Below are 26,760 nucleotides of genomic sequence, written 5' to 3'. Positions count from 1 at the left end.
CAGAAAGGGAAGGGTAGAAAGTATTCGTCTTCACAAGAAAGCTTATTTTTCCTGACAACTTCTTCCTTTGGTGAACCGAATGAAGCAGGAGGACAGGCATGGACTGCCTGTAAGAAATGAGCTAAAGGCAAGGTCTGTCCTGGTAGCGGACCCAGTGCTTCCTGCTGGACTTCACTACCTGCGTCAGCCACTGGCTTCCCCTGGCTTCTGTGAGGCTGCCCCACAACCTCTGCTCCTCACCCCCACTACACCCTTGTATTTGGTTCCTGGGTCTCACTCATTCTACCTCCTGAACTCTTGCACAATCTACCCACTTCTTTCTTCTGACTCCCATCATTGGCAACACTTTCCAAGCCTATCCTTATGAAATGAAAGGAGACCAGCCTCTCTGCTGGTTCCTCCCCTCCAGTCTCATCTCCCACAACTGTCCATTCCTCCTTTCATTATCAGTGTTGCTTCTAAAAAGCAAACCTGATCATGTTACTGAGGGATTTAAAAAAATCTCTCAGTGATTCCTCAAAGGAAACAGGAGTCCTAACTAACCATAGACTACCAATACTTTATTGGTATCTGGCCCTTGCCTTCTTTTCTAGCCTCTCAGCTTCCTCATTACAAGACCATATTTAAGCCACTTGTTGATGGCATAAGTGTTCTGGTAAACCTTTACGGCTCTGCAAATGCATTTTCTGTCTGAAGTACCAATGTGCTGAATAAGCCTATTACTTCTTCAGTGTTCCATCCATGCATCTTTCCCCACCTGTCCCCCAGACAGCACTGAGTAGGTGGGCTGTCACAGCACTCACAACCTTGGAATCTAGCCGTGCATCTCCTCGCCTACACACTGAGCTCCAGGAAGCCAGGGACAGGTGTGGCAGCCCTAGAACCTAGCATGATGTCTCAACAGCAGGACACAAATATTGGTGGAATAAAACAAAAGAGATGCTTAAATGAGCGATGGGCATTCCTCACTGCCTAACTAATTTTTTATCATTTCACTTAGCTAGTTGCCACTCTGTGAGCCTCCACAGGATACTGACTCATTACAGAATGAACAGCAGCAAAGAGCTAGATTTATTGTTTCAAAATTCTACTCTTCCAAATTTCTCTGCTACCAGTAGGTGGCACCAGAGACCTTCAGTTGACAACATTTTCACTCATAAAAGCATGACCAGATACCTCGGACCACATTCTGTGCTTTGCTAAGTATTGATTTCCCATAACATGAGACTGGGGCTTCTGCCTACATTTCCCCCACCCAGTTTTAGAAAGTAGAGCTGCATTTACTTTCTTAAGACAAGCTGTGTAAATATTTTCAGTCCGAGGGGCACGAAACAATGTGATTCAGTAAGCTTTTATTTTAAAAAGGCATTTTATGCAATGAATTTAATTTTTGTTACATAGAAAATACATTTATGACAGGATGCTAAAACCTCTGTATATATCTAAATATTACCACAAAGAGAGAGTTAATGATCACATGAATTTATAAAGTCTGTCCAAACATTTAAAGACATTGCCCATATAAAAAAGATTTTTCTTTTGCTATCCCAATTGAGGTCTGGTAAAGATTAGAATGTATTTTTACAACATCCTAAAAGCAAACTATAAAATGACTTACCTAAAAAAGTACTATATAAACATATCTAAGACTACTACTTTAGATAATCCATATTTACATATAATTAATCAAAATATTTCTCTAAAAATTCAAAAAACTGATAAATTACTTAGTGTGACTTTGGTGAATTTAAAATTAAAATTATTTTTTCTTTCTTGTGTTAGTAAGATATTATCAACTCAATTCTCATTTCTTAATATTTAGGGTTTCTCAAACACTATGTTGTGAAGTAATAAAGTTTATAGTATTTATCTATGTTGGTCCCCCCTTACCAGACTTTTATGTTTCTATAATTCCTTCCAGTGGTTGTAATAAAATTAATATATTGAGTACCAGCTACTTGTCAGCCACGTCATACCTATAAGTGCTTTATATACTTTGTATCCTTTAATTATGCTCATAAAATCAAATGGGTCTATTTGGTTTTTAGATCGGCATCTCCAAATCAGAGGAGGAAATCATTAGGTGATAGAAGTATGATAGAAATACTAATTTGTTAAGGAAAATGGCTTCTGGCAAGGTAGAGACTGGGTCATAAACGAATGGGAGAAGCACTATAAACAAAACAAACTTACTAGGAGTGCTGTGAGATGCCCAAGCTGGGAGAATTTCCCTTTGTGGTGGCATATAAAAGCCAAGGAAATGAGAGAAGGATTTTCATCTGGGATAAAGTTGGCTTACCCTGTCAGTCTAAAATCATCATTGGGTAAAAACAGCTCCAAACATTCTGTCTTACTCTACTAAGGTCAGACTCCTGGGGGAACGGGAGGGGCTGATGGTCTTTGGGAAACTTGCAGCAATTGAAAAATCATAACAGCTAACAGACTGAGGGATTACTTTTGGATGGGCACTGTGTGACGTGCTAATGTGGGTTATCTGACACAATCATGATGAATGATCTGAAGCAGTGGATATCAGCCATTAAACAAGCATGCTGTTGTCCAATCAACAATTACTGAGCATCAACTATGTCCAGAGCTATTCTAGGACAAGGATCTACCCCTTGCTTTCACAGAGCTTTCCTTCTAGTAACTACTGCTTTTCAGACACCAGGTTTTCAGTATTAAGAATCCCTGCCCTCATGAAATGTATATTTTATGACAGCAATATTATCCTCACTTTATTCATGAGGGAAAGAGAACCAGAGGAATCATGTCTTTGCCGAAGGTCACACAGTGGAGCTAATTAACCTCCAATTAAAATAAATAAATTTATATTAAAAAAAATAAATGGATGTGCCTTTTCCCACAAGCACTGTCCATAGATTGAACATCTTAAATATAAATAGACTCTTTTTTAAAAACATATATAGATGCTATTATAATTAATTTAATAATGATTGTAGGTTTTGTTGTATTTTTTCAAGAGATAACAAAAGTCTAACTACAACCATAAAGAAAATATGGCATTTTTGCAAGTGTAAAACACTGAAAAACACTGAATTTTTCTTTTAAACACATAGCATGCAATTTATCATCTTTGCCATATTCAGGTGTATAGTCCTAAAAATAGTAGTGGAAAACACTGATCTAATTCTTAATTCAGTAATTCAAGTAAATGTTCTGCAAGATGCCCATAAAACTTCAAATTATGAATAACTGTAAGGGAGGAAGGGATGAGAAAACCTTTTCTTCACTTACATCATTCTTTTTAAATATTAGCAACTCTACCCTTCCTGGTAAACCTACCTGTTCCAGAAACTCTGCATTGAAAGTGGGCTGGCCGTCCCTCAGAAGTGACAGCGTCCTGAAGTGGACTGACGATGGCAGGAGGATAAACTGGCATTTCCTGATCAGGAGACACAACTTCTGGAACTAAAGAAAGGGACCACAAGACTCGTCAGGACTAAGTCACCCTACAGACCTCCCAGAATGAAGCATGTCAATTTCTCTTAATTTATCTGGCCGTGGAGCCCAAAGTTTCCAAGTTGTATAGCAATCTACTTTTAGGACCTCCAAGCTGTATTTTTCAAATGCCCTGGGAGAATGCAAAAACAAGTTTCTTAGGTTTCAGTTTAAGCTGAGAAGTACCAAGGCATTTCTACCTTCCACAGAGAGTGATGCTGAGGTGGTGGCAACTCCGTAGTCATTCCTGGCTTCACAGGTGTAGACGGCCGCATCCTCTGGGAAGGCTTCAATGAGCAAAAGTGTATATTCTTGCCCATCATGAAGGAATTTGCACTTGAAACCAGTGGAAAGCAGCTGCTCTTCCTTATACCAGGAAATTTTGGGTTGCGGTCTGCCGGATATCACAGCACAGAAGCGGGCAGGCTTGCCAGACTGCACGGTAATAGGCTGGAGTTCCTGCAGAATCTGGGGTGGCTCTGGGGCTGGGAAGAAAAGACAGATAACCCATGAAAACACGGGAAAGCACTGGAAAATCCACGTTAGTTCACTACCTGGTGGTTATGTACCCTGAAACAGAAGTTTGGAACTGTGGTATCTTTAATTGTCTTAGAATGTTAGAATATTCTTCACACTAAGAAGGAAAAAAAAAAAGGAATTCTGTCCATAAGTTGAGGGAATACCTTTAGAAAAATACTTTTGATATTTCGGGGTAGGTAGGTGCTTGCAAGTGCTGAGTTTCTCAATATAATATGATCACCCCTTTCCTGGCCGGGATCTGAATTGAGGGGGAGGAGCAGTGGACAGTCCCCTAAAGAATACTGGAACACTTCCACACGCTACCTATTTTTAACAGTCATTGGGCAAATCCCATGGTGAGCTAGTTTATCCCATTCAGGTCTGTTTTGCAAGTATTTGTGTATGTGTCATAGTCATTTTTTAAGATACTGATGCCAAGGAAGTGCAATCATTATGAATGAATGAATGTCATTTTAGATCTAAAGGCAATTAGGTAATTTTTAAAAAAATCAGCTTTCCTGTTGGGCTAATCAGAACATATTCTTGGTGTCATGATGACTGAGGGAAACTGAGAGGCTCATGAGCCTAGAAATGACTTCTGTGAGGCTGGTTTCTGACACAGTCATGGGGGAAGACCTTTATTACCCTGTGCTCGGATTCTCTACCACTAATACAGAAATAATAATAACCGAACCATGACTGGTCCTCCAGGGCCTGAGGGAATGTTGGCAGTATGGTTCATTTTTATGAAACTTGAGATTTCTCTTAGCGTTCCTTCATCTGTCTCAGGAGTATTTGTTCAGACAGATAGGACTCACGGTCAGGACAGGAACGGAGGTTGCATTTTCTGTGTGTATGGAGGCTAGCCTCAGAACTCCAGCCTCATTCAGCTCAAAGTTTCCTCCTAAGAAAAGTCGGTGGTTTAACGGTGCTCCTCTGATTTGGCAGCATGTGAAATTCCCCTCTAAAGTCAGAGCCCCTGGAACTCCCCTGTGGCTCTCTAGATTCTCCCTGGCACACCCTACTAGAGGTGGAAATGCCCCATTGCTTGTTAGAGCTACGAGTGCTCAAGCAGTTAGGGCCAAGGGCAGAGAACCAGAACACTGATTGCTCGACCTAGAGACCCACGTGGGGTCTAGCAAGACACGTGGGGTCTATACTAGACATGTGGGGTCTAGTATAATTGACACGCAGAGAAGGTTTGACAGTGTTGACTGACCGAATAAGAACCTAGTCATTAGGTGCTTTCTAGAAATGACATTTTAGCCCTTTTCAAAGCTGCCATCCCTTTTCCACAGGTGTAACATGAAAATACATGTAGCCCCAAACACAAGCACCATGGGTTCTTGAGAAATTGCCCAGGAACTACCAGAAGTTTAGTAAATTGAAGTATGGGGGATCACTACAGATGGATGAACAGACATATTAACATCTCCACCTACCATTGACATAGAGAGTAACGGAACTCCTGTTCCTTCCTGCTACGAAGGTGTATTCACCGGCATCACTGTGCCTGGTCTCAGAGATAAACATCCGGTGGATTCTTCTCTCCACCACATACTGGTGTCGTTCCTGAACTTGGAAATTGATTTCGATGCCATCTTTATACCAGTGGGCATCAACGTCATCTTCATTGACCTCAAACTCAACAACAGCACGTTGTTTCTCAATAACCTTTGGATGGAGCAACAGAAAAAGAACACTGAAGTCCTGGTTTCCTCGTGGTTTTAACCTGTTTCTAAACCAGCTCATTTGAAGAGCATTTCAAACCCACACATGATGATATAGGAAGTTGACTTGTTATAGCACTCTCTCAATTTTCCCTCCCTGTCCTTGGACAAATGGAGCCCACACTTCTTTTGCAGAGAATTATGCTTATGTCTTCACAGAGACAATGATTTCATCCTTAAATGTTCCCTTCTTAGTTTATCATAACAGAAATGACACTTTACCTCCGAGGGCTGTCATCACAGACAAAGCCCTTTTAAGTTTCTACTCAATTTGATTTCATATGATGTAAACAATAAACCTTGTGACTTAGGCAGGAACTATTATCCTCATTTTTTAAAGTGAGGAAATAAAGGCTCAGAATTGGACAGCAGAGGAGGATGGACATATCCAGGTCATCTGAGTCTTCACTGAAGGCGTTTTCACTATGGACTAAGGCCTGTGATGCCCGGCTCTTAGTGGATGAGCAATATCGTAATGTGAACTCAAGTACTGCTTCTGTTCACATATTACCCACATTACACCGTGTCGGAAGACTGGCACCCCTGAGGACAAGCTCTACACGGGCAGTCAAGAGCGAAGGTGTTTTCTCAGCATCCAGCTGAGAATCCAGCTTTGCTCAGAGGGTGTGTCCCCAGCTAAGTCCCTAAAGAACTGCCTTTCCACAGTAGAAGGCTTCTAGAAAAAGCCACCTTGTTCTGAAGTCCCTAAATTCCAGTTGCTGTGCAAACACCACAATTTAAATTTCAGTTCTTTTCAAGTTGGTGCTGCTTGGCAAGTGGCCACTTATCAGACAGTGAAGTTTCTGCAGATGCTTTCATTAAAGTATTTAGACAGCTGTGAAGGACACACTTCTCCCCTAAGTGAGAGGAAACTGTGACTAAGTTGCTATCAGTATAAGAGCGTTAAGCCAGTAGGGATAAGCTAATTGCATTTTTTTAGAAGACAGTGGTTGGAAAATTTTAAAGTCAAAAAATTTGACAAAATGATAGATTAGGTGCTATTGATGATACCTCTAAAAATTCAGCACGTGGACAATTACCTGAACCTCCCTTTTAATGCTTCGGATGCGAACATCTCTGCCCTCGACAAAGAGGTTGGCACTGGACATGTTACCCCCAGCCACCACTGTGTACTTCCCGGCGTCGGACATCCGCGTGGATGGGATCAGCAGGCGGTGGACGTACTTCTCCTTCTGTATCTTTATTCTGTGGAGGAGATGGAAATTGGGGTTTAATGTATGATGACTCAAAGGGAACTGGGAATCACTGGGGGTGGCACAACACACCAACGGACCTGTCCACTAGCTGCAGCTCCTGGCCATCTTTCATCCACTGCACGGTGATGTCAGGCTCAGAAACTTCACATTCAAACATGGCTCGCTTCTTCTCGAGAACCTTAATGTCCTTAATGTGCTTCCTAAATTCTATATGACGAGCTGCAGGATAGCATGTAAAAGAATTAACCTTTCTAACAGCTTTGCCAAGATATGATTACATACTATACAATTCACCCACTGAAAGCATAGGTCAGGGGCTTTCAGTATATTTAGAATTGTACAGCCATCACCATAATCAATTTCAAGGCATACTCATTACTCCCAAAAGAAACCACGTATCTCTTAGTCATAACCTTCCAGACCCCGTGCACTGCTCTTCCCGGACACTTAGGCACAAATCTATGTCTCTATTGATTTGCACATTCTGAACTCTTCCTGTAACTGGATTCATATAATATGTGCTTCTTTATAACTAGCTTCTTTCACTTGGTATAAGGTTAAGGTTCATTCATGTTGTAATATTTATCAGTACTTCCTTATTATTACTAAGTAATATTTCATTGCATAGATATACCTTATTTATTCATTCATTAGCTGACGCACTAACATTTTTATGTAGTGTGTTTGACATTTCTTTTTATGGATATGACATTTATGAAACCATACCTTCCACATAAAGAGTGGCTGTCGAGGTAGCTTTTCCAGCCACAAAGGTGTACTCAGCGGCATCCCCAAAGTGGACATTCCTGATATTCAGTGAGTGGGTGAGCTTTTTGGTTCGCATCTGGCACCTGTCAGTTGATTTGATCTCCACACCATTCTTTAGCCATTTGTAAGAGATGCCTTCATAGTTCACTGTCACCTCGAAGGTAATGGTGTCTTTTTCTTCAGCATTGATGTCCTTCAGCATGGATGTAATCATGATTGCTGCAAAAGGGGAAGCAAATATACCCAAGGAGATCTCATGTCAGTATGGCATGGGTTATAACAAGCACAGAGCAAAAACTTGGAATGTCTTTAACACATCTGTTTAAGTGATCACAGTTCAGAGAGGTACCACTCTACAGGATTATGCCAAGTGACAGGGGAACAGAAAAAGCAAGCAACAGACACTGGAGCATCTTTATAGACAGTCTTTGAATGCTAAGCAAAAATTTTATCCAGATACCTAACTCAGTGTGAACACAGCAGATGAGGAAGAAAAAGTGCAGGCTATGGGGTGATGAGTCCACTGGGTATTCTCTATATATATGTATTTACTTACGGGTCACTTTGAGGGTGGCGCTGACTTGGTCATTGCCACAGACAAACGTGTATTCTGCCGAGTCCTCCGTGCTGGTGTTCATGATGATTAGCTGGTGGAGTTTTCCCTGCACCACAATCTTGAACTTTTCACTCATCTCAATCTCCACGCCATTCTTCAGCCACATGGAAGGTACATTGAAGTGGGAGACCTCACACTCAAAGGAGGCAGTTTTGGTCTCAGGCACCTCAATGTTTTTCATGGTTTTTGTAATATGTAATGCTTGGGAAAAATCAGAGAGCACTCTGGTTAATATATATGTAATTTTTTTTAAGATGAAGCAAACAAATAAGACCACCTAGCAATGCAGCCAGGGCTGTCTCATACTTACTCTCCACAAATAGCTTTGCTTTGCATTCCAGTTGCCCCACCACAGCTGTGTACTCCCCAGCATCCGAGGGGGAGATATGCTGCAGCATCAGTTTGTGGACCTTCCTTTCTGAGACCAGCCTGTGTTTGTCACTCGGCTTAATCTCCACATTCTTGTGGAACCATTTTACTGGCACTGTGTCATGGGAAACGCTAACTTCAAAGGAAACGGTGGCATTTTCCAAGGCAGTCACATCCTTTGGCTTCTTAATGATCTTGACGGCTGATGGGAAAAGATGAAGCCATTTAGAGATACGCTTCACTTCATGGTAACCATGAGGTGGCGACTTGTCAAGTGCTTATAAGTCAACTTACTCTCAACGTGCAGTCTGGCGCTGGCTCCCAGCTTTCCAAGCTTGAAGCCATAAACAGATTCGTCCGCCACAGCACAGTTTTTAATTCTCAGAGAGTAAACTGTTCCTTTGACTGAGACAGTGTACTTGTCACTGGATTCCAGCACAACTCCGTTTCTGATCCACTGGACACCTTTTACGTTAGGGTGTGTGAGCTCCACCGTGAAAACAGCATCCTGTGTCTCTGTCACCGTGAGGTTCTTCAGAGTCTTCTTAATTTTGACAGCTGAGGACAAATTTATGATTGGTTTAGGAAATAAAGATGATACCATCAAGTAAGAAAATTCCTGAATAAGATTGTTACCTGGCCATCTTGCAAATAAATGGTTATCAACAATTTTTGTAGTTATGCAGCATCTCTAGAGTTTTTAAAAGACACTTTGCTATTACTCTGGAAAACCTAGGGTACAGTTTGAAAAGTACATTGTACAATGATTTTTCTATACTTGAATGAGATGAAGTTTGTTTAGCTGTATACTGGGCTTTACCGGTGGCTTGATGGTAAAGAGTCTGCCTGCAGTGTGGGAAACGTGGGTTCAATCCCTGGGTCGGGAATGTCCCCTGAAGAAGGAAATGGTAACCCACTCCGATATTCCTGCCTGGAAAATCCCATGGACAGAGAAGCCTGGTAGGCTACAGTCCATGGGGTCACAAAAAGTAGGACACGACTGAGCAACTTCACTTAGCTGTATACCAATAGCTTAGTCAATGGATTGGAGGAGGATGAAAGAAGACTAGAGAATAAGAGCATCTAATTTGCTGTTTCATAGAGTTGGAACCTAAGACATGGCTTCTTCACATAAACTCAGAAGCAATTTTGCACCTGTGGTATATGGCTCAGAAAGTTCAAGAGTTTATAATGATTTTACAAAATGAGGATTTATGGCATCCAAAATGATTAAACTGTTTGACTTTTAGATAACTGTCAAAAACCCAACATGATTTGAAATGGGTCACTCTGTTGTTATATCACTGACCTTCAACTTTGAGTTTGGCAGATGTTTTGGAAGTGGCCACCTTGTAGGTGTATTCTCCAATGTCATCTAGTTTGGTGGCAGCAATGATAAGTCTCCTTTTGCGGCCATCAGATTCACTTCTGATGGTTTTGCTCAGCGGTAGGTGTTTGCCATCCTTCAACCATTCGCCTTCAGAATCTGGGTTGGCAACTTCACACTCAAACACAGCTTCCTGGGACTCAGCTACAGTCTGATCTGTGAGTGGCTTAGAGATGGCGCCTCCTTTGGAACAAGAGAAATACAAGTGTGAGTCTTTAAAAAATATTTTAACAATAAAGAGATCTTTGCACAACTAAATAACAAGTTTTAAAACATAATTTTGCACATCATGAAAATTTCTAATAAAATTATTTTTACCCACACTGAGAAGATATCATAGAAACCTCTCATTCTAAGTAAGTATGTATTCTAAGTATGTACCCAGGGAAACTACTAGAATCAGGAAGGGTTTGCAAACGGAAAAGCAACTGTTAACTTATACAGAATTCTGAGAACTCCAATGTGAGGCACACTTCATGGATGGCCTGTAACTCAGTTTATTCTTCAAAAGCATTCTGTTTAGTCTTCTAAGGATGATTTCCTTAAAACATGTCTAATATTTGACTGGGAAAAAAATCTGCTCAACAAAACTATAGTCATCAACGTCTGTAAAAGATTGGGGATTCCCATATACTGAAAGTCACTGTTACCTCTTCCGTGAAGCTCCATTGCCTCCAATGCCATCAGCTACTGGCAGAAATAATTACTCCTTCAGCAAGTTAGTTGCTAATGTATCTGTCCCTCTCTGAATTGTGAATTCCTCAAAAGAAATAGCATGCCTTATTAATTTCTGTATCCTGAGTTCCTAGCAGCATTTGGCCTGTGGCAGTTACTTTAAAAATGTTGGGTAAGATCACATACAGGCTCAGAGTTTTTTCTTGTTTTCACACATTTAAAAACATGTATCAAGTACAGAATCTGAAATTTTGTTTTTGGAAGTTTTCATGGTCAAATCTCTGAGGAAATCATATAATGTGATAAAGTATAAGCCATAAAATTTTTATACCAAAGAAGACACACCATTCCCATTTGACTTGCTTATACACCAGATGCCACGGACTGTATAATTTAATCTCAATGTCATATTCCATCTCCTCAAAACCTAAATTGTAATGCACCAAATTAATGATGACTTCTAGTTGTTTCTTGACAATTGGTTTAGACTTTTGATTCCTTATTTTAAAGCTAGTGACTTCTGCTGAGAATGGTTTACTTCATGTTAAGGAAAAAGACATATAGACACACCCAATGAGGTATATTTTTAAAATATTCATTGGGCCCAGTAATAGTGTAAAGGGAACAAAAATGAATGAAACAGGGCATAAAAAATGAATACATCTTTACAGTAGGAAAGTTTGATCAATCAAACTTGATCCAACAAACATTTATCAATCTATCATGTACAACGTATTGGATTATATGAAGATGAGGAAGAAGCAACTCCAGACTTTGGAGGTATCTGCTCAAGTGTGGGAAGAAGAAATGGAGAATAAAGCAAGTAGATGAGTATGGGTCATGAAAGAAACACACAGAGAGCGATACTGTGGTTGGAGGAGTAAGATCTACAAATGAGAAGATCAAGGAAGGTTGTGCAGAGGAGATGGCATTTGAGTTATGACTTCCTGGAAGAATATTTCGAATTTAGGCTGATGAGAGCAGTGTTGAAGGTATTACTGGTTGACAACAACAAAAGCAGGAAACTGCGGGGAATAAGGAAGGAAACGGGTAATGGTTTCTTAAGTTAAAACAACTGCTCCATTTAAGAACTTATAATTTATAATTGTACTAACCTGCCACGGTAAGTTTTCCAGATGTCCTATTTTCTCCAGCATAAAATGTATATTCTCCTTCATCATCTTTCATCATGTTTAGAACTGTCAACTTATATATTTTCCCATGAGCTTCAATTTTATATTTAGAACTGGGTTTGATTTCCTTGTCCTTAAAATTCCACAAGACATCAATTCCTGAGTGGGACAGTTCAACTTCCAAGACCACATTTTGGGTCTCTGTACAGGTAAGGTCACGAAGACCTCTGATAATTTTAATTTCTGGGGGAAAAATATAATCGTCACTTGGTTACTATTACACTGGGAAAATAGAATGCTTAAGACAATATTAAGTGAGATGGAAGAATTCTTACTTTCTACAGAGAGATCACAGCTGGTTTCAACTCTGCCAACCACCAGCTTGTAAGGTCCTTCATCTGAAGCGTGGGTCCGGTTAATCACAAGTCGCTGCTTCGTGCCTTTGACAATGGCATGCACGCGATCATCAGGCTTGATTTGTTCATCATTTAAGTACCATTTAACAGAAGTCACATCAGGGACTGAGACTTTACATTCGAGCACAGCCTTGGTGCCCTCAAGCACATTAACATCTTTTAAAGGTGTTATCACATCAACACCTGCAAAATCACACACACGAAAGATTTGTGAATACAAATTTTTGTCGGAAATACGTGCTCGCTTGACAGCACAGATATAAGACCATGTAAGTCGCACTCACTGTAGACAGAGACGCGCCCATGGGTTGACAGTCCAAGGGAAGGAATGGTGAAGGAGTAATGGCCAGCGTCCTCCTTAGTCATGTCTTCAATAAGCAGCATGTGGGATTGCTTGTCTATCACAATGTGAACCCTGTCACCCGGCTGCACTTCTTCGCCATCTTTCATCCAGACACCTTCCACATTCTCTAAGGAGACTTTAACTTCAAGCTGAACAATGTCACCCTCGCAGACTTTTTGATCACTGAGTCCTTGTAGGATGGCGATGGGGCGAGCTGTGAAAATATGGGGAGAGAAAAGAACGGTATGATTTATTATCAATAAACCATAATGCTGCTTGCTACAGGCTGAAAAGAAGGAGGTGGCTTACGTTTCATCTTTAGTTTACAGGTTGTCTTTTTCCCGTCGACAACAAAGCTGTATTCTCCCTGGTCCTCTTTCGTCACGTCCTTGACTGTGAGGTTCTGACGTCCACGGCGAGATGTAATCGTGTACTTACCATTGGATTTAAGCTCCACACCCTTATGATACCATTTGCCTTCTATATTTTCTGGGGTTATAATGCATTCTAACTCCCCTGAAAATGATTCTGGAACCTCTATGTCCTGAAGTTCTTTCACGAACTCAACAACTGCACCTGAATTACGAGATAAGGAGAAGTTAATTTCTCTGGAGAGTTACGTATCTAGACTTAGACGAAAAATTAAATTATCTGTAAATCTCTTATGTCCCCCATCAGGCATATTCTTAATATCTAACTTCTGGATTGAGAAATAAATTGTCAATAAAAGGATTTAAGTTTTAAATTATTTTTAATAAAGCAAGGAATTATAATTCAAAAAAAATTTTAAAACAAGACATCAAAATAACCTCACTTTAAAAATATCCCAATTGTCAACATTCTTAACTAGTATTATACAGTCATGATTCTTGGTATGAAGCTTATATTTAATTCATAGGTAATGCAGATGAAACCACCCTTATGGCAGAAAGTGAAGAAGAACTAAAGAGCCTCTTGATGAAAGTGAAAGAGGAGAGTGAAAAAGCTGACTTAAAGCTCATCATTCAGAAAACTAAGATCATGGCATCCGGTCCCATCACTTCATGGGAAATAGATGGGGAAACAGTGGAAACAATGGCAGACTTTATTTTGGGGGGCTCCAAAATCACTGCAGATGGTGACTGCAGCCATGAAATTAAAAGACGCTTACTCCTTGGAAGGAAGGTTATGACCAACCTAGACACCATATTAAAAAGCAGAGACATTACTTTGCCAACAAAGGTCTGTCTAGTCAAGGCTATGGTTTTTCCAGTGGTCAAGTATGGATGTGAGAGTTGGAAAGAAAAGCTGAGTGCCAAAGAATTGATGCTTTTGAACTGTGGTGTTGGAGAAGACTCTTGAGGGTCCCTTGGACTGCAAGGAGATCCAACCAGTCCATCCTAAAGGAGATCAGTCCTGGGTGTTCATTGGAAGGACTGAGGTTGAAGCTGAATCTCCAATACTTTGGCTACCTCATGTGAAGAGCCGACTCACTGGAAAAGACCCTGATACTGGGAAAAATTGAGGGCAGGAGGAGAAGGGGATGACAAAGGATGAGATGGTTGGATGGCATCACCAACTCAATGGACATGAGTTTGGGTAAACTCCAGGAGTTGGTGATGGACAGGGAGGCTTGGCTTGCTGCGGTTCATGGTGTTGCAAAGAGTTGGACATGACTAAGTGACTGAACTGAACTGAACTGAATCCTTTTTAGGGGGTGACAATTGCATAGCTAATTTTATCACATAATAAAAGTAACTCTAAAACTTGAGTAAACAACAAAAGCATTATTTACTACCTTCGACAATAAGTTTAGCTGTTGTTTTCACGTTTTCATCTTCGACAAGTACACAACTATAGTCTTCAGCATCAGATGTGTCGATCATTAGCACAGAGAGGAAGTGAACTTTCCTGTCAGAGTGCATCCTATATTTATCTCCTGTGTGAATCTCCACACCATCTTTATACCATTTCACTTTGACAAATGGCTCTGAGGTTTCACATTCAAAGGTTGCCATGGTGTCTTTTTCCTTAGCAACAACATCTTGTAATTCCTGTGTAAAAGTGATCAATTGCTTGGCTACAAGAGAAAAAGGGGGGGATAAAGCACATTAAATTGAATACACAATTTGGGTAATGGAAAAGAAAATTAAGACAATACACTATTGGATATTCACAGATAAATAAAAATAGATCCATCAAATGAAAGAAATTCAAATTACCCTGGACGAGTAAGAATGCGTGGCTTGAGGTTTCCCCAGCAATATTGATGGCTTTCACCATGATGCTGGCAGAGTCCTCAGCAGTCACATCTCTTATGACCAGCTCACAAACATTGTCTTCGGGCCAATACCAGTAGATTCGGTCAGAGCGCTCAATCTTCACACCGTTTTTGTACCACTCACATTCAGGATCAGGTTTTCCCACCACTCTGACCCGGAAGTGTGCGTCAGAGCCCTGGCCCACTGTTTGGCTTTGGATTCTTTCGAATATTTTGGGGGCCTCCATACTAGGACTTAATTCAATTTTGTCAGGTTTAAAAGTTGGAATAGTGATTTTGCCTTCTTCAGCAAGGGCTTTCTTCTCCTCTTCGGTTAGCTCCTTGGTCCAGTGGAGAAGTTCTTCTTTTGTCTTCCTTAGAAGCTCTTCATAGGATTCATCCTTCTTACGAGACTTGAGCTCCACAGCTGTAATGGCTTCATAATAGCCTTCCTCAGTCCTGCGCTTGAACTTGCTACGCAGCTCTTCTGACTCTTCAGACACTTTTTCATGGGTGATTCTTTCAGCCCTTTTCAGCCTCACAATTTCCTTGGTTTCAGTGGTGTCAACAGGTCTGTCTACTTTTTGTACTTCAAACTGAAGTTTTCCAGGTTCATGGACGTGAAACTCGGGCTTTGGCTCAGGGGCTCGCCTAAGGACAGACCTAAAATCTTCCCTCTGTTGGATCTCAAGCTTTACTTTATGCTCTATCACACCTTCAGGGTTTTCTGCGGTGACCTTGACTTCACCTGTATCATAAGACTTGCAGTCCACGATGTCCAGATAATGAATGCCATCATAGCGGACTCTGAACCGTTTGCTTTTGCGGATGAGCTGCCCATTAAGGTACCAGTTGACTTTGGGCTGAGGGTAGCCTGTTACCCGGCAACGGAATCTGGCGGTCTCCCCTTCCAGTACTCTTACTGGCTCTGGGAACAAGACAATGTCTGGCTTTTGCTTCTCTTTTTGATCGGTTGTCACACCAGTAAGGGCACCTTCATGAGCCATTCGCTCTAACTCTTCAATTCTCTGTAAGCCTTTCCTCCCCTCTGGCAATTGAGATTCCTCCACAAGACTCTTCTCATCTTTGACAATAAGGGTAGCAGATGTGTGATCTGTTCCATATTTGTTAGTAGCTCTGCACGTAATGACACCACTGTCTCTGGAATACGCCACTGCGTAGTCAAGGCTACAATACCCAAATTCATTGATCATGCGGAGCCTGTTGGCTGCTTCCAGTGGCTTTCCATCGTGGAGCCATTCTACCACCATCGTTGGGTCGCCAATTGGTGTCAGCCTGCATTCAAAGTGGGCAGGCCCAAAGCGCTTGAGTCTTAAGGAAGTGAGTTTTTTCTTGAAAAATGGTTTCTGTTGCTTTTCTTTGTCATAGAGGTCACCCTCTTCCCACTGCTCTTGGCCATATCGCAAATGGAGAGGCTCCAGTTCTGGGGCTGCAATCTCCTTTGCTCTATATGTCCCTCGTGGGATGATTAATCTTCTCTCTGGCTCAGGCTCTGCAAACTCAACTTCAACATTTACTTTGCATCGTGTAGTGTCTCGGCCAGCCTTATTAATAGCAGTTGCAGTGTACCAGGCAGAGTCTTGGCTGACAGTGGAATCAATTTTAAGGGCAGCTTCTCCCTTGGTTCCTTCAATTCTATAAAAAGTAGAAAATAAATCATCAATACAAAAGTAGTTGTTACTTCCTCGAGTATTGGATTTGTGTAATGAGTTTAATTATTTTTTAAGCCAACTTACCTGATTTTGGGATATTTATGAGGTACAATGATTTCACTGTTTTTCAACCATACAATGTCAGGATTGGGGTTGCCCGTAGCTCTGACTTTCATTTCAAGTCGGGAACCTTCCTTTATGTTGAGATTCCTCAGTTTTTCCACAAACACTGGTTTTACCTGATGTTCCACAGCTGAAAGAGAAAGGTTGTGATTCTGAGTGAGTAGGGCTGAACTACTTGTGTAAAACCCAAGTGATAAGGTTATTTATTTTGAGTCTTCGGAGCAAATACCTTCCACAGTTAAAATCACTGAAATTGAAGATTTCCCTGCCCTGTTTTGGGCAACCACCGTCCATTCCCCAGAATCACTGGGTGTTGCAGGAACAATAAGCAGTGATTGGGTCCCATCTTCTTTAACGACTACTTTATGGGTATAGTCATTGACAATTTGCTGGCCTATCAGAAAAATAAGCAAAAAAGGAATCACGTTAAAATAGTTGTTTTTAAAAGTGGTTAGACACACAGATAAGTTTATTTTTGTGTTTAATAACTTATTAGCGAAAACTTACACTTACCGTCATGAAACCAGAAGGTCTCAGGCATGGGTCGACCCACAACCTTTAAGTCAAATCTGGCAGTCTGTCCTTCTACACACTTGAAAGAAGTAGGTTTCAACACAAAGACTGGCTTATACAGTCTCTCGAGTTGTGACTCATCTGTTTCCTCCAGCCTGCGTCCAGGGGACATCCGTGCAGGGGACATCCTAGCAGGGGACATGCGTATTGGAGATCTGCTCACTGAACGTGGAGAGATGGATCTGAAAAACAAAATGCAAAAAAGAATGTTTTCATGAGGCATAGAGAAAACTCACCACAATAAATCTCTTTCTTAACATTATTTTAGAATTTATTTTGTGTATTAAAAGGTACCTCAAACTCATTGGGATCCAAAACAGAATACATTATTATTGCTCCCAAAACTATATTGTTCATATACCACCAATCCCAGTCAGGAATTATTCAACACAGCCAGGAACCCATCCTCAAAATCTTAGACTGGTCCTTAATACTGTCCCTCCCTCACCAACTGGGTTTAATGAGTTACTGAACCTTTTTGATTCAACTACCAAAATATTTCAATGAATCTTGGTTGGTTAAATACCACCAACATAAATATGGAAAAAGAAAAATAACTTACAATTCCCAGAAGAGAAAAAACAAATGAAAGGTATTTGAAAAAAAGTCCCAAACTCTACCTATACATTGTAGCCAGATTGGCTTGGATTGGATTTCAAGTGCTGACACCACCACACAGGCTGGGGGAACTCAGGCAATTTTCACAGGGTCTGGGAAACTTAGTGTTCTCACTCCCAAAATAGCAATAATAATCCCTCCATTGCACGGTTGTTGTTTAAATTACTGATGTGTGCTTGTGTTCAGTTGCTTCAGTTGTGTCCAACTCTGTGCAGCCCTATGGACTGTAGCCCACCAGGCTCCTCTGTCCCTGGGACTCTCCAGGCAAGAACACTGGAGTGGATTGCCATGAGTGCATGCTTGCATGCTAAGTCGCTTCAGTCGAGTTTGACTCTGTGCAACCCCATGGACAGGTTGCCATGCCTTCCTCATAAACTAGAGATAATACACGTAAAATCAGACATTAAACAACTCTTTATGGCTTTCACTGTATTAGCTATGGCACTGGCAAAACAGATATTATGATACATGATGAAAGATGCTTTGCTCATTCTACACAGGGGTAAGAAATAAAAATTGGGTAATTGCCAGTATGGAGAATGGTATACTTCTGGGTTATTTTAGCCTTCATACCCCCCACTACATGACAGCAATTTGCTACTGAGATATTTGGTGTTTTAAACGATTTAAATACTGATCAACCTGAACTAGTATGATTCTCACCTGATTCTGCTCACTGGTTCTGGCGTGGGTATGTAAGTCGGAGCACTAAGAGGTGCCGCGGGCTCCACATACAATTTCCCTGAGCAAATCGCATTTCCTTTCATATTGCTGGCAAACGCAGTATAGATGCCTTCATCTTCCGGAAGAACAACAGGTATTCGCAGACTAGCTCTGCCATCTTGTAGAAAGTCCATATGGTATCTCTCTCCATGTTTGATGCGCTTGCCATCTTTATACCATGCAATCTGTGAATAATATCATGCACATGTAAGTAAGATTTACATAAAGGATTTACACTATAACCTATGCGTGTCTTTACTGTAGCATGGAGGTATGATCAATGCTTATATTTTACCTTGGGTAATGGATACCCAGACATCTTGCAATGAAATGTAACACCCATCCCTTCAAGAATTCTATAATTCTTGACTCTTAAATCAAATCCTGCTTCAATAGCTTCAGATTCAGAAATGTCAACTGCCATCTTTTCTTCTCCATCTTCTTCAAGAAGTTCTTCTAATGTAGTCTTTATTATTCTGTATTCAATTTCTTTAATAAGTCTCTCTTCAAAGGAAGAAATGTGGAATTCCTATGTAGTAAAAAAGATGACAGTCTGTTAAAAAGATAACTGCTGACTGACAGAAATTCTTTAAGAGTATTTGTTTTCAGAAATAAGGTTTGATTAAAATTTTTAACAGGAAGAAACATCTAGAAGTGTTTAATTTTGCTTTTTTATCTGTTTTTCAGTGAGACTTAGATGAGTCATTATTTTTTAATCTGCCTCCCAGTCATCTTTGGAAGTTCATGCTGTGGTGTCTTGAACAATGGTATTCTCAGAGTATGGGTTATACGTGTGATGTCTATCCTACCGATGAAAAAATGTCGGCAGTAATGAGCTTTGTTGTTTTAGTAATTGTTTTTCCTACTTACATGTAATCTTTATTTCCAAAGTCATATGTGCAACATATTAATATTATGAAGATTAAGGAAGCTCATCGGCAGTGCACCTGCATCTGCTTATAGTAATATAACCCTGGCCCATCACTCAAAAATGAAAATATCAAACAAAAACCGGGGCACCGCAGGAGGAAAGAATAATGTGTGAAGTGATTTACTTGGTCATTATTGTCATACCTACCTGGTCTTCCACAAAAGTTCTGACCATTACAGTATCTTTGGCCATTTTCTTCCTAATTAAGGCTTGTTCTTTTTCATACTCTTTTTCATACTCAGAGTATACATATCCAGGCGCTATTTCTCCAACTTTAGGTTCTTGCACAAATGCAGTCACTTGTGTTTGGTAAAGCATTTCTTGCTGGGATTTCATCAGTGATTCATAATCAGCTAGGGGTTAAGAATATGCGTGAATTTTTCATGTTCTTATGAAAAAGCCTTTATGCCACTGTTCATTCAAGCAAGTCCTACCCTATGGAAAGTTGATAAACAAAAGCCAGATTTTCCAAATTTTATGAAAAGTGCTCAGGATAGACTAAGTAGATTGAATTTCAAACCCAAACTTACATTAATAAGTCAGAGCAGCCACTACTATTATAGAAAAAAATTTTATATTAGCAGTCAGTCCTCTGGGATCAACCCTAGAGGTCTTCCTAATTTGTCATGTGACTTCTGGCAATTCATTTATCCTCCTTGGTCTTGAGTGCTTCATCTGCAAAATGGGGACAGCATCCTAACCCTAAGGGATTTTGTACAGAACATAGGATGGTCTACTATAAATGTGAACATCTTGGCAAAGATAATAGGGACCCACAGGTACGTTTTGTTTAATTTAAATGCTATTTCACTTTTTTTTTTCAAATTACTTATGAATATTGAAAATCCTGATTTCTAGCTTAAAAAAAAAATTGGAAGCTCTAGCAACATTGAGCCTGGTACGTGTGTGCCTGGCAACAACATACTGGAGGTGGGGAGCTATTGACCCCTTGGGGCAGGGCATATACTCTTCAATTTCTCCACTGTCTTCACTGCACTCACTAATATCTGTCTGGATCTAGAGGGCCATGGGATTTAGAATCCTTACGTTTTCATTTTTTAATTTAATGTAATTGTTTTGGCCAAACCACATGGCATGTGGGATCTTAGTTCCCTGACCAGGGATTGAACCTGGACCCCCTGCATTGGAAGGCAGAGTGTTAACCACGGAACTGCTTGCAAAGTTCCTCCTGCATTTTCAAAGTCATTATATACTTAGAAATAAATGCACCAAAAATAAACTATTGTCAGAACCTGTGAAGTTTAGTACTGGTACGGTTTTTGAGGCCATGTGGTCTAAAACATTTCCTATACAGCTGAGGCCAAGAGGAGGGCAGATGTGGACAGAGCCAGTATCACAGCCGAATGCTGCAGCAGGACTGCTGACGGTCACACAGCGCTGCTTCCTCCCTGCATTTCCATTCTTATCATGCACATGGAACTACTTAGTGCTGCACTCACCTTCTTCAAGCAAGGAGGCAGATGCAGACGTTTCTCCATGCTTGTTACGAATAACAATAGTGTATTCTCCAGCATCATCAGCAAAAGTCATCGAAATCACCAGTCTGCACTCGCCAGTTTGTTTGTTGTAACTCACTTTGTATCTTAATGGAAATGAACAAATGAGAGAGTTCATAAATAACCCTTATGTGAGTAAAATAAGCCTTCTGTGGATCTGTGGTATAAAACTCAATGATCCTAAACATGGCACTAAGCTCCACCATAGAATATAAGATCGCTAAAAATTGAGGGACATGCATGGACATGAGTAATGAAGGCCAAACGAGTTAAATTTTTCATTTTAAATAATAGTCATATATTCTTCAAAATAAATAATAGACTATAACACTACTTATGGAAATAAGAGACCTCAGTGTTTATGTTTGCAAATGATGAGGTCATTTAAATACTAAGATACTTCTCTTTGCTCATTATTTTGTTCCCTGTTTTATGTGAAGATCAAATGAATAATGAAAACAATAAACTCCTTTAAACATTTCGATATTAAGTCTTTGGTACACTACATTTCTTCTTATTAAGATATGATGGATACATTTTTAGATTAAGTTGCAGTAAATTTAAAGCTGAATTTTATACTCAACTGCAAATTTATTAGCATAGATTTTTCACATATAACTGGCTTTCTTCAAAAATTACCCTTTTTCTTTTATCTTTTAGTGACTTAATTATTATGCCTTTTTATTGAATGTTGTTTCAGATCCTTGGTAGGAAAATATGTTCTGTATGTGTAAAAATTCCACATCATTTTCTCTATTTCAGCAGCACTATAAATGAATCAAACCAGAATATAAAATATATATCTCCCATCCACTTTTGTCACATAACTCTGTTTCTCAATAAAACTTTGTGTGAAAAACACGAAAACTCCTCAAAGCACACCATGAAGGCTCTATAACAAAAGACCCTACCTCTGAGGGTGGGGTAAGTATATTCTATTCTCTCTTGGCGTCATAGACCCATCAGACAAATCACAGAAAACTCTGTCATTCAACCATGAAAATACCTGTATCCTGAGGTTAGAGGAACACCGGACTTTTTCCAGTAGACATGGGGCTTCGGGTTGCCCCCAACCTGGCATTCAAATACAATGCTCCCACCTTCCACCAGTTTCTGGACCACTGGTTTTGTAATAAAGAAAGGAGCGGCAGGTTCTCCCGGCCCTGCTGGTTCCTCTGTGATGCTAGTATCGGTCATTACCACATCTCTTGATTCGACGAAGCTGGAAAGAGAATGCCCTTCATGTGAGCTTCCAGACTGCCATTTGCCAACACGAAAGGGACTAACCAAGCAAAACTGTGCTACAGTGAAAAATCATTAGCAAAAGAAGGTGTTACCGTTTCTCTTCTGTGGTAATTTTCTCAGCCACAGCTGTTGTTTCCTTTTCAAATTCTTCTGACACTAGAAGAAGACAGACGGTTCTTTGGTTAAAGTCAGGTATTTAGTTCGCTTCACTACTGACCTCTCCTTAGCATGACAGTTAAGTTGACCCTCAATTCTAAAAGGGGGCTCCATTACCAGGTGTGTAGAAAGAAGTGCCAGGTGGCAGTGAGGAGTGTGTGGAAGGTCCGTGGGGGTGTGACCACTGACCTTGCACAGCTAGATAGCAGGATGTGCTGACGGTCCCAGCCTCATTCACAGCAGTGCAAGTGAACCGCCCGCTGTCTTCTGCAAAGGCTTCACGAATCAGAAGGCGAGCAATTCCACTCTGGAAGGTTATCTGGAAATCAATGGAACTTTCTATCTGGTAGTCTTCCCTGTACCATGTCACTTTGGGGGATGGGTATCCAGAGATGTGGCACTCTAAGGTGACAGATTCACCTTCAATAACAGTCACGTTCTTCAAGCCCTAAAGAAAGAAGAAACAGGAAGTATTGATACGTGTGCAGATGCATGAATCATCTCTATATGTTGTACCAAACGTGGAGGTTTGACCTTGTACATTCTAACTGTCATAAAATGCTTTCTTAACATCAAGACTGTGGAACTATCCGTAAAGAAACTCCTTTGGAAATTGGAATACTCCCAATTTGAAATAAATGTAAGGTGTTTCCAACTTCATAAGGTGGAACTGTACTGATGTCATATAAGAGGGCATCCCTGTACCCTCCGTTGTTTGCACATATTCAAATCCTAACAAAGCTTGAAGTCTCAGCAGCGAATGTTGTCTCTTCAGCGAAGCTTTCCATGTTATCCTCAACTAGAAGTAATCAAACTTTCCTTTGCACCCTCCCTCTACTGAAGTGCTTATCACATTTTATATTTTATTATGCTTATTTACGTACATTTTTTCAGATAGTAAGACAGATTTCAAAGAGGGCTAGACTAGTCTTGCAATCATGCCTTACACATAACAGAAACTCATCGAATCTGCTGGCTATGTGACTGAGGCTGTCACACAGAATTCCCCCTCTCCTTGCCTAATAGTATATGGTCTTACATACTTGCAGACACACTCATGGAATTTTCAAGTTTGAGAAGCTGATCTTTGCATATATGAACATTATTTGACTAGATATGCATGTGATCCAACACTATCAACTTTACTCACCGAGACTAAAGTTGGTGGAGTAACAGGGATTTCAACAGGTGCAGGTACTCTTGCTGTTTCTGTTACCTACAATTTTGACAAAGGATGTTACAAAATGCTCAGGAAATTAGGGGAAGTCTCAAACTCTTAGCACATGCAAAATTATAAAAGTAATTCGAGAAGAGTTCTGACCCACACCATGCTCGATAAAATGAAGTCTGAGCAATGGAGAAAGGCAGGGCATCTGGCTGACCTCTTCTGTAGCACAGATTGGCCTAGAGCCTGGTGCTGCTCCCTGGGAATGGATTAAGTGACAGCAGGGGCTCCAGTGACCACCAACCTTGGTTTCACGCTCACGCAGTGCTTCGAAGCGCTCTTCACGGACTGCAACACCGGTGATGCTCACCCCAACCTCCTTCTTCACCTCAATGCCAGCTTGACTCTTAAAAGTCTCTGGTGTTTCCGCAAAGGGGAACTGGGGTGAAGGAGTGGGCTCCGCTCTCACTCTAGCCTCAGCAGGCTTCACGGTGGGTGCCTTCACAGATTTGGTGACCTTCTGAGCAGAAGGTGTGGCTGACAACTCTTTTTGTAGTGTGGCAATAGCACTACCGGCTATTGATGCCTAAATAGCATCAGAAACAGAGTCAGAAAATAGTCACTTAACTGCCATCCCAGTTGCCTCCCAGAAGTCCTTCTCCACTACCGCTCTTGTGGTAAGTCTGAGTCAAATTTCTATGTGGTCCCCTTTTTAATGTTCTCATTATCACTTTTATAGTTAATGAAAAGTTAGAGATAAGCTAGTTATAAAGCTCACTGTCATTCCTGCCAGCTTCTAAAATAAATTTGAAAGTCTTCCTAATAGAGTTGTATTTAGAACTTCTTATTTTAGGCTCTTATCATAAAGGGAATGAAGGTCTTCTAAAACTTGGTCATGAATTTTCAATTAAATCATGCCAAGGAAGCTGTGTTTGAAAATACAACAGTGGGAAATTCAAAAATAATAAAAATTTTAACTACTTGGTTAATTCCTAAGAACTACTTTAAAATAGAACATTTAGGCTTCGGCCACAAATCTGTGTGAGAGGTGAAAGTGAAAAAGCTTAGAAGAATATTTTAAGAGTTTCCTTACTCTTTTTACTCTGTTGCTGTCTGGGTATTTGAGATTATCCCAAATGCAGGTATTAAATATACCTTATAATTCTCTGAAGCATGCAGTTTGGATTCTACGACTCGGGTGTGTAACATAAGAATGTGTGCCTGCTAAGTCACTTCAGTCATGTTTGATTCTTTGTGACTCTATGGACTCTAGCCCACCAGATTCCTCTGTCCATGGGATTTACCAGGCCAGAATACTGGAGTGGGTTGCCATGCCCTCCTCCAGAGGATCTTCCCAACCCAGGGACTGAATCCTTGTCTCTTATGTCTCCTGCATTGGCAGGTGGCTTCTTTACCCCTAGCACCACCTGGGAAAAACCTCAAAATAAGAATAGCTGTGACTAATATTGAGGATTATTAGATCTTGTCAACTTACTAAGGTTTTCACTTGTACTAACTTGTTCCTGATGACAGAGCTAATAAGGGGCAGAGTTAGGGTGCTAATCCAGGCCTGTGTGACCCCACAGTCCAGCCCAACCACCACACGGTAACACGTCTCCATCTTGTTATCCTGAGTATATAAACACATGACTTCTCAGTGTCTGTCTTTGGTATTGGTATCCATTCTCATTTATGTTATTCTGAAATATCTCACAGCATAAGGAAAACTGAACTGAACCTTTTACAGAATGTGAAACAGAGAGAAGCCGGTATGGATTTGTGTCTTCTCAGAGGTGTCAGGAAACTATCTGAGAGTCTAGGCTCTCTCTGCTGGGCAAGTTCCAGTAATCCAACCTTAGGGGTTTCTGAGTCTACATGAGGGTAAACAGACATCACCAAAAACAAGCCTGTACTGCCTTCACCAAAGATACTCCATATCACACAACCTACTGTCTTCCTTTAACTCTAACATTTCTTTGTCATGCTCTTTAACTTCTTACCTCATATCCATGTTCTGTCTTAGGAACAGAAATTTTTGAAACAGTAAAGTGCGGGCTCGCTGTGCGGGGGCGTTTATCCACATGGACTAATCTTTCGCTTGTTAGATCTGTAGTTTTCTTGATCTGCATGGAAATGGAACTCAGTGAAGCCCTTGCTCACCAGATGACCACAGCAGTTATGCGTGCCTTCCCAGAAACAGGCAGTGGGCCCAAACTCACCTGTGATGATATGTGCATTCCCATTTGATCAGTAGTTGCGATATGAGTCTCAGAAGGAGCGTGGATCACTCCAGGTTTGACTGCTTTAGGGACAACTTGGGGCTCTGAGGCTGGACGTGGGGGCTGCTCAGCTACCTTTGTGGCGGAAATGTGCTCCTTATATCCATACTCCAAAGTGGTCTGCTGAGCGTATGATTCTTCAACATGCCTGGGTTCTCTGGGCTCTCGAACTCGGGCCTGGTCGACTGCAGCAACCACTGTTGCTACAGCTTCCGCCTTTTTCCCAACGCCCACCTGCAGACAAGGTTTCCAGAATGAACACTCAGTAATGTCAAAGTCAGGTTGGGACTTTTCCTCCTGGGATAGTCATCGAGAAGAGACAATGCCTATAAGGCGTGATGGGCAGATGGTGCCTATGTTACAAAACTATGTTAATGTCTCTAGAAATGTGACTTAGAATTGCATTTAGGAACTTAATGTTTCACTGATCATTATAATGCATAGATGTCTAGTTAGATACACTCTATGAAGCCTGGCTTAATTAGACATTAAATCACACAAACACAACACAGGACAACACAATATGTGTATAAAATAGGAAAGAAGTTATGAGTTTGTCCAGTATTTTGTCCATGGCAGACAGATAGCACTTGTGAAGTCAGAACTTTGGGGCTGGTTATCTTAATTGATTATTCTTTATTGCCAATCATTCAGTCTGGTGTAGGTGCAATGACAGTGATGATAAAAATGCCCTCAAATATTGTCACAGTCCCATCCAGAAAACATCAGCTGCTGCAGCATTGTACACTCACATGCAAATCTGAGATAACAAGAAAGCTTGTAAACAGACAGGGAACATATTAATTTACTTATGATTCCCCAGGAATAAGAAATTTTTAATTTATTAGACAGTATCTTTCTTAAAACACATGAATGAAGATGC

General features: G+C 40.7%; 1 protein-coding gene across 50 annotated transcripts in view; it reads right to left on the bottom strand.

Moving 5' to 3' along the window:
• Positions 1 to 26,760, bottom strand: part of TTN (titin) — a 276,354-nt gene that overhangs the window by 228,591 nt on the left and 21,003 nt on the right. For all 50 annotated transcript variants that reach the window (XM_070798610.1, XM_070798811.1, XM_070798618.1 and 47 more), the window contains 30 exons: positions 25,818 to 26,111; positions 25,599 to 25,721; positions 23,903 to 24,184; positions 23,584 to 23,649; positions 22,623 to 22,881; positions 22,370 to 22,433; positions 22,039 to 22,254; positions 20,976 to 21,118; positions 19,663 to 19,868; positions 18,880 to 19,113; positions 18,525 to 18,769; positions 17,184 to 17,425; positions 16,900 to 17,064; positions 16,632 to 16,800; positions 14,837 to 16,530; positions 14,413 to 14,694; positions 12,945 to 13,211; positions 12,577 to 12,849; positions 12,212 to 12,475; positions 11,859 to 12,119; positions 9,991 to 10,251; positions 8,976 to 9,239; positions 8,623 to 8,883; positions 8,253 to 8,513; positions 7,655 to 7,915; positions 7,006 to 7,147; positions 6,752 to 6,917; positions 5,424 to 5,655; positions 3,663 to 3,947; positions 3,307 to 3,432 (listed from right to left, as the gene is read on the bottom strand). In XM_070798610.1, the coding sequence (XP_070654711.1) occupies positions 3,307 to 3,432; positions 3,663 to 3,947; positions 5,424 to 5,655; positions 6,752 to 6,917; positions 7,006 to 7,147; positions 7,655 to 7,915; positions 8,253 to 8,513; positions 8,623 to 8,883; positions 8,976 to 9,239; positions 9,991 to 10,251; positions 11,859 to 12,119; positions 12,212 to 12,475; positions 12,577 to 12,849; positions 12,945 to 13,211; positions 14,413 to 14,694; positions 14,837 to 16,530; positions 16,632 to 16,800; positions 16,900 to 17,064; positions 17,184 to 17,425; positions 18,525 to 18,769; positions 18,880 to 19,113; positions 19,663 to 19,868; positions 20,976 to 21,118; positions 22,039 to 22,254; positions 22,370 to 22,433; positions 22,623 to 22,881; positions 23,584 to 23,649; positions 23,903 to 24,184; positions 25,599 to 25,721; positions 25,818 to 26,111 (8,008 nt within the window). The remainder of the gene's footprint in view (positions 1 to 3,306; positions 3,433 to 3,662; positions 3,948 to 5,423; positions 5,656 to 6,751; positions 6,918 to 7,005; positions 7,148 to 7,654; positions 7,916 to 8,252; positions 8,514 to 8,622; positions 8,884 to 8,975; positions 9,240 to 9,990; positions 10,252 to 11,858; positions 12,120 to 12,211; positions 12,476 to 12,576; positions 12,850 to 12,944; positions 13,212 to 14,412; positions 14,695 to 14,836; positions 16,531 to 16,631; positions 16,801 to 16,899; positions 17,065 to 17,183; positions 17,426 to 18,524; positions 18,770 to 18,879; positions 19,114 to 19,662; positions 19,869 to 20,975; positions 21,119 to 22,038; positions 22,255 to 22,369; positions 22,434 to 22,622; positions 22,882 to 23,583; positions 23,650 to 23,902; positions 24,185 to 25,598; positions 25,722 to 25,817; positions 26,112 to 26,760) is intronic.

This window comes from Bos indicus, chromosome 2 (genome assembly GCF_029378745.1).
Source record: "Bos indicus isolate NIAB-ARS_2022 breed Sahiwal x Tharparkar chromosome 2, NIAB-ARS_B.indTharparkar_mat_pri_1.0, whole genome shotgun sequence".
In the NCBI taxonomy this organism is placed as follows: domain Eukaryota; kingdom Metazoa; phylum Chordata; class Mammalia; order Artiodactyla; family Bovidae; genus Bos; species Bos indicus.
The sequence above is the reverse complement of the archived record's forward strand: the minus strand, read 5'-3'. Positions and strand labels throughout refer to the sequence as shown.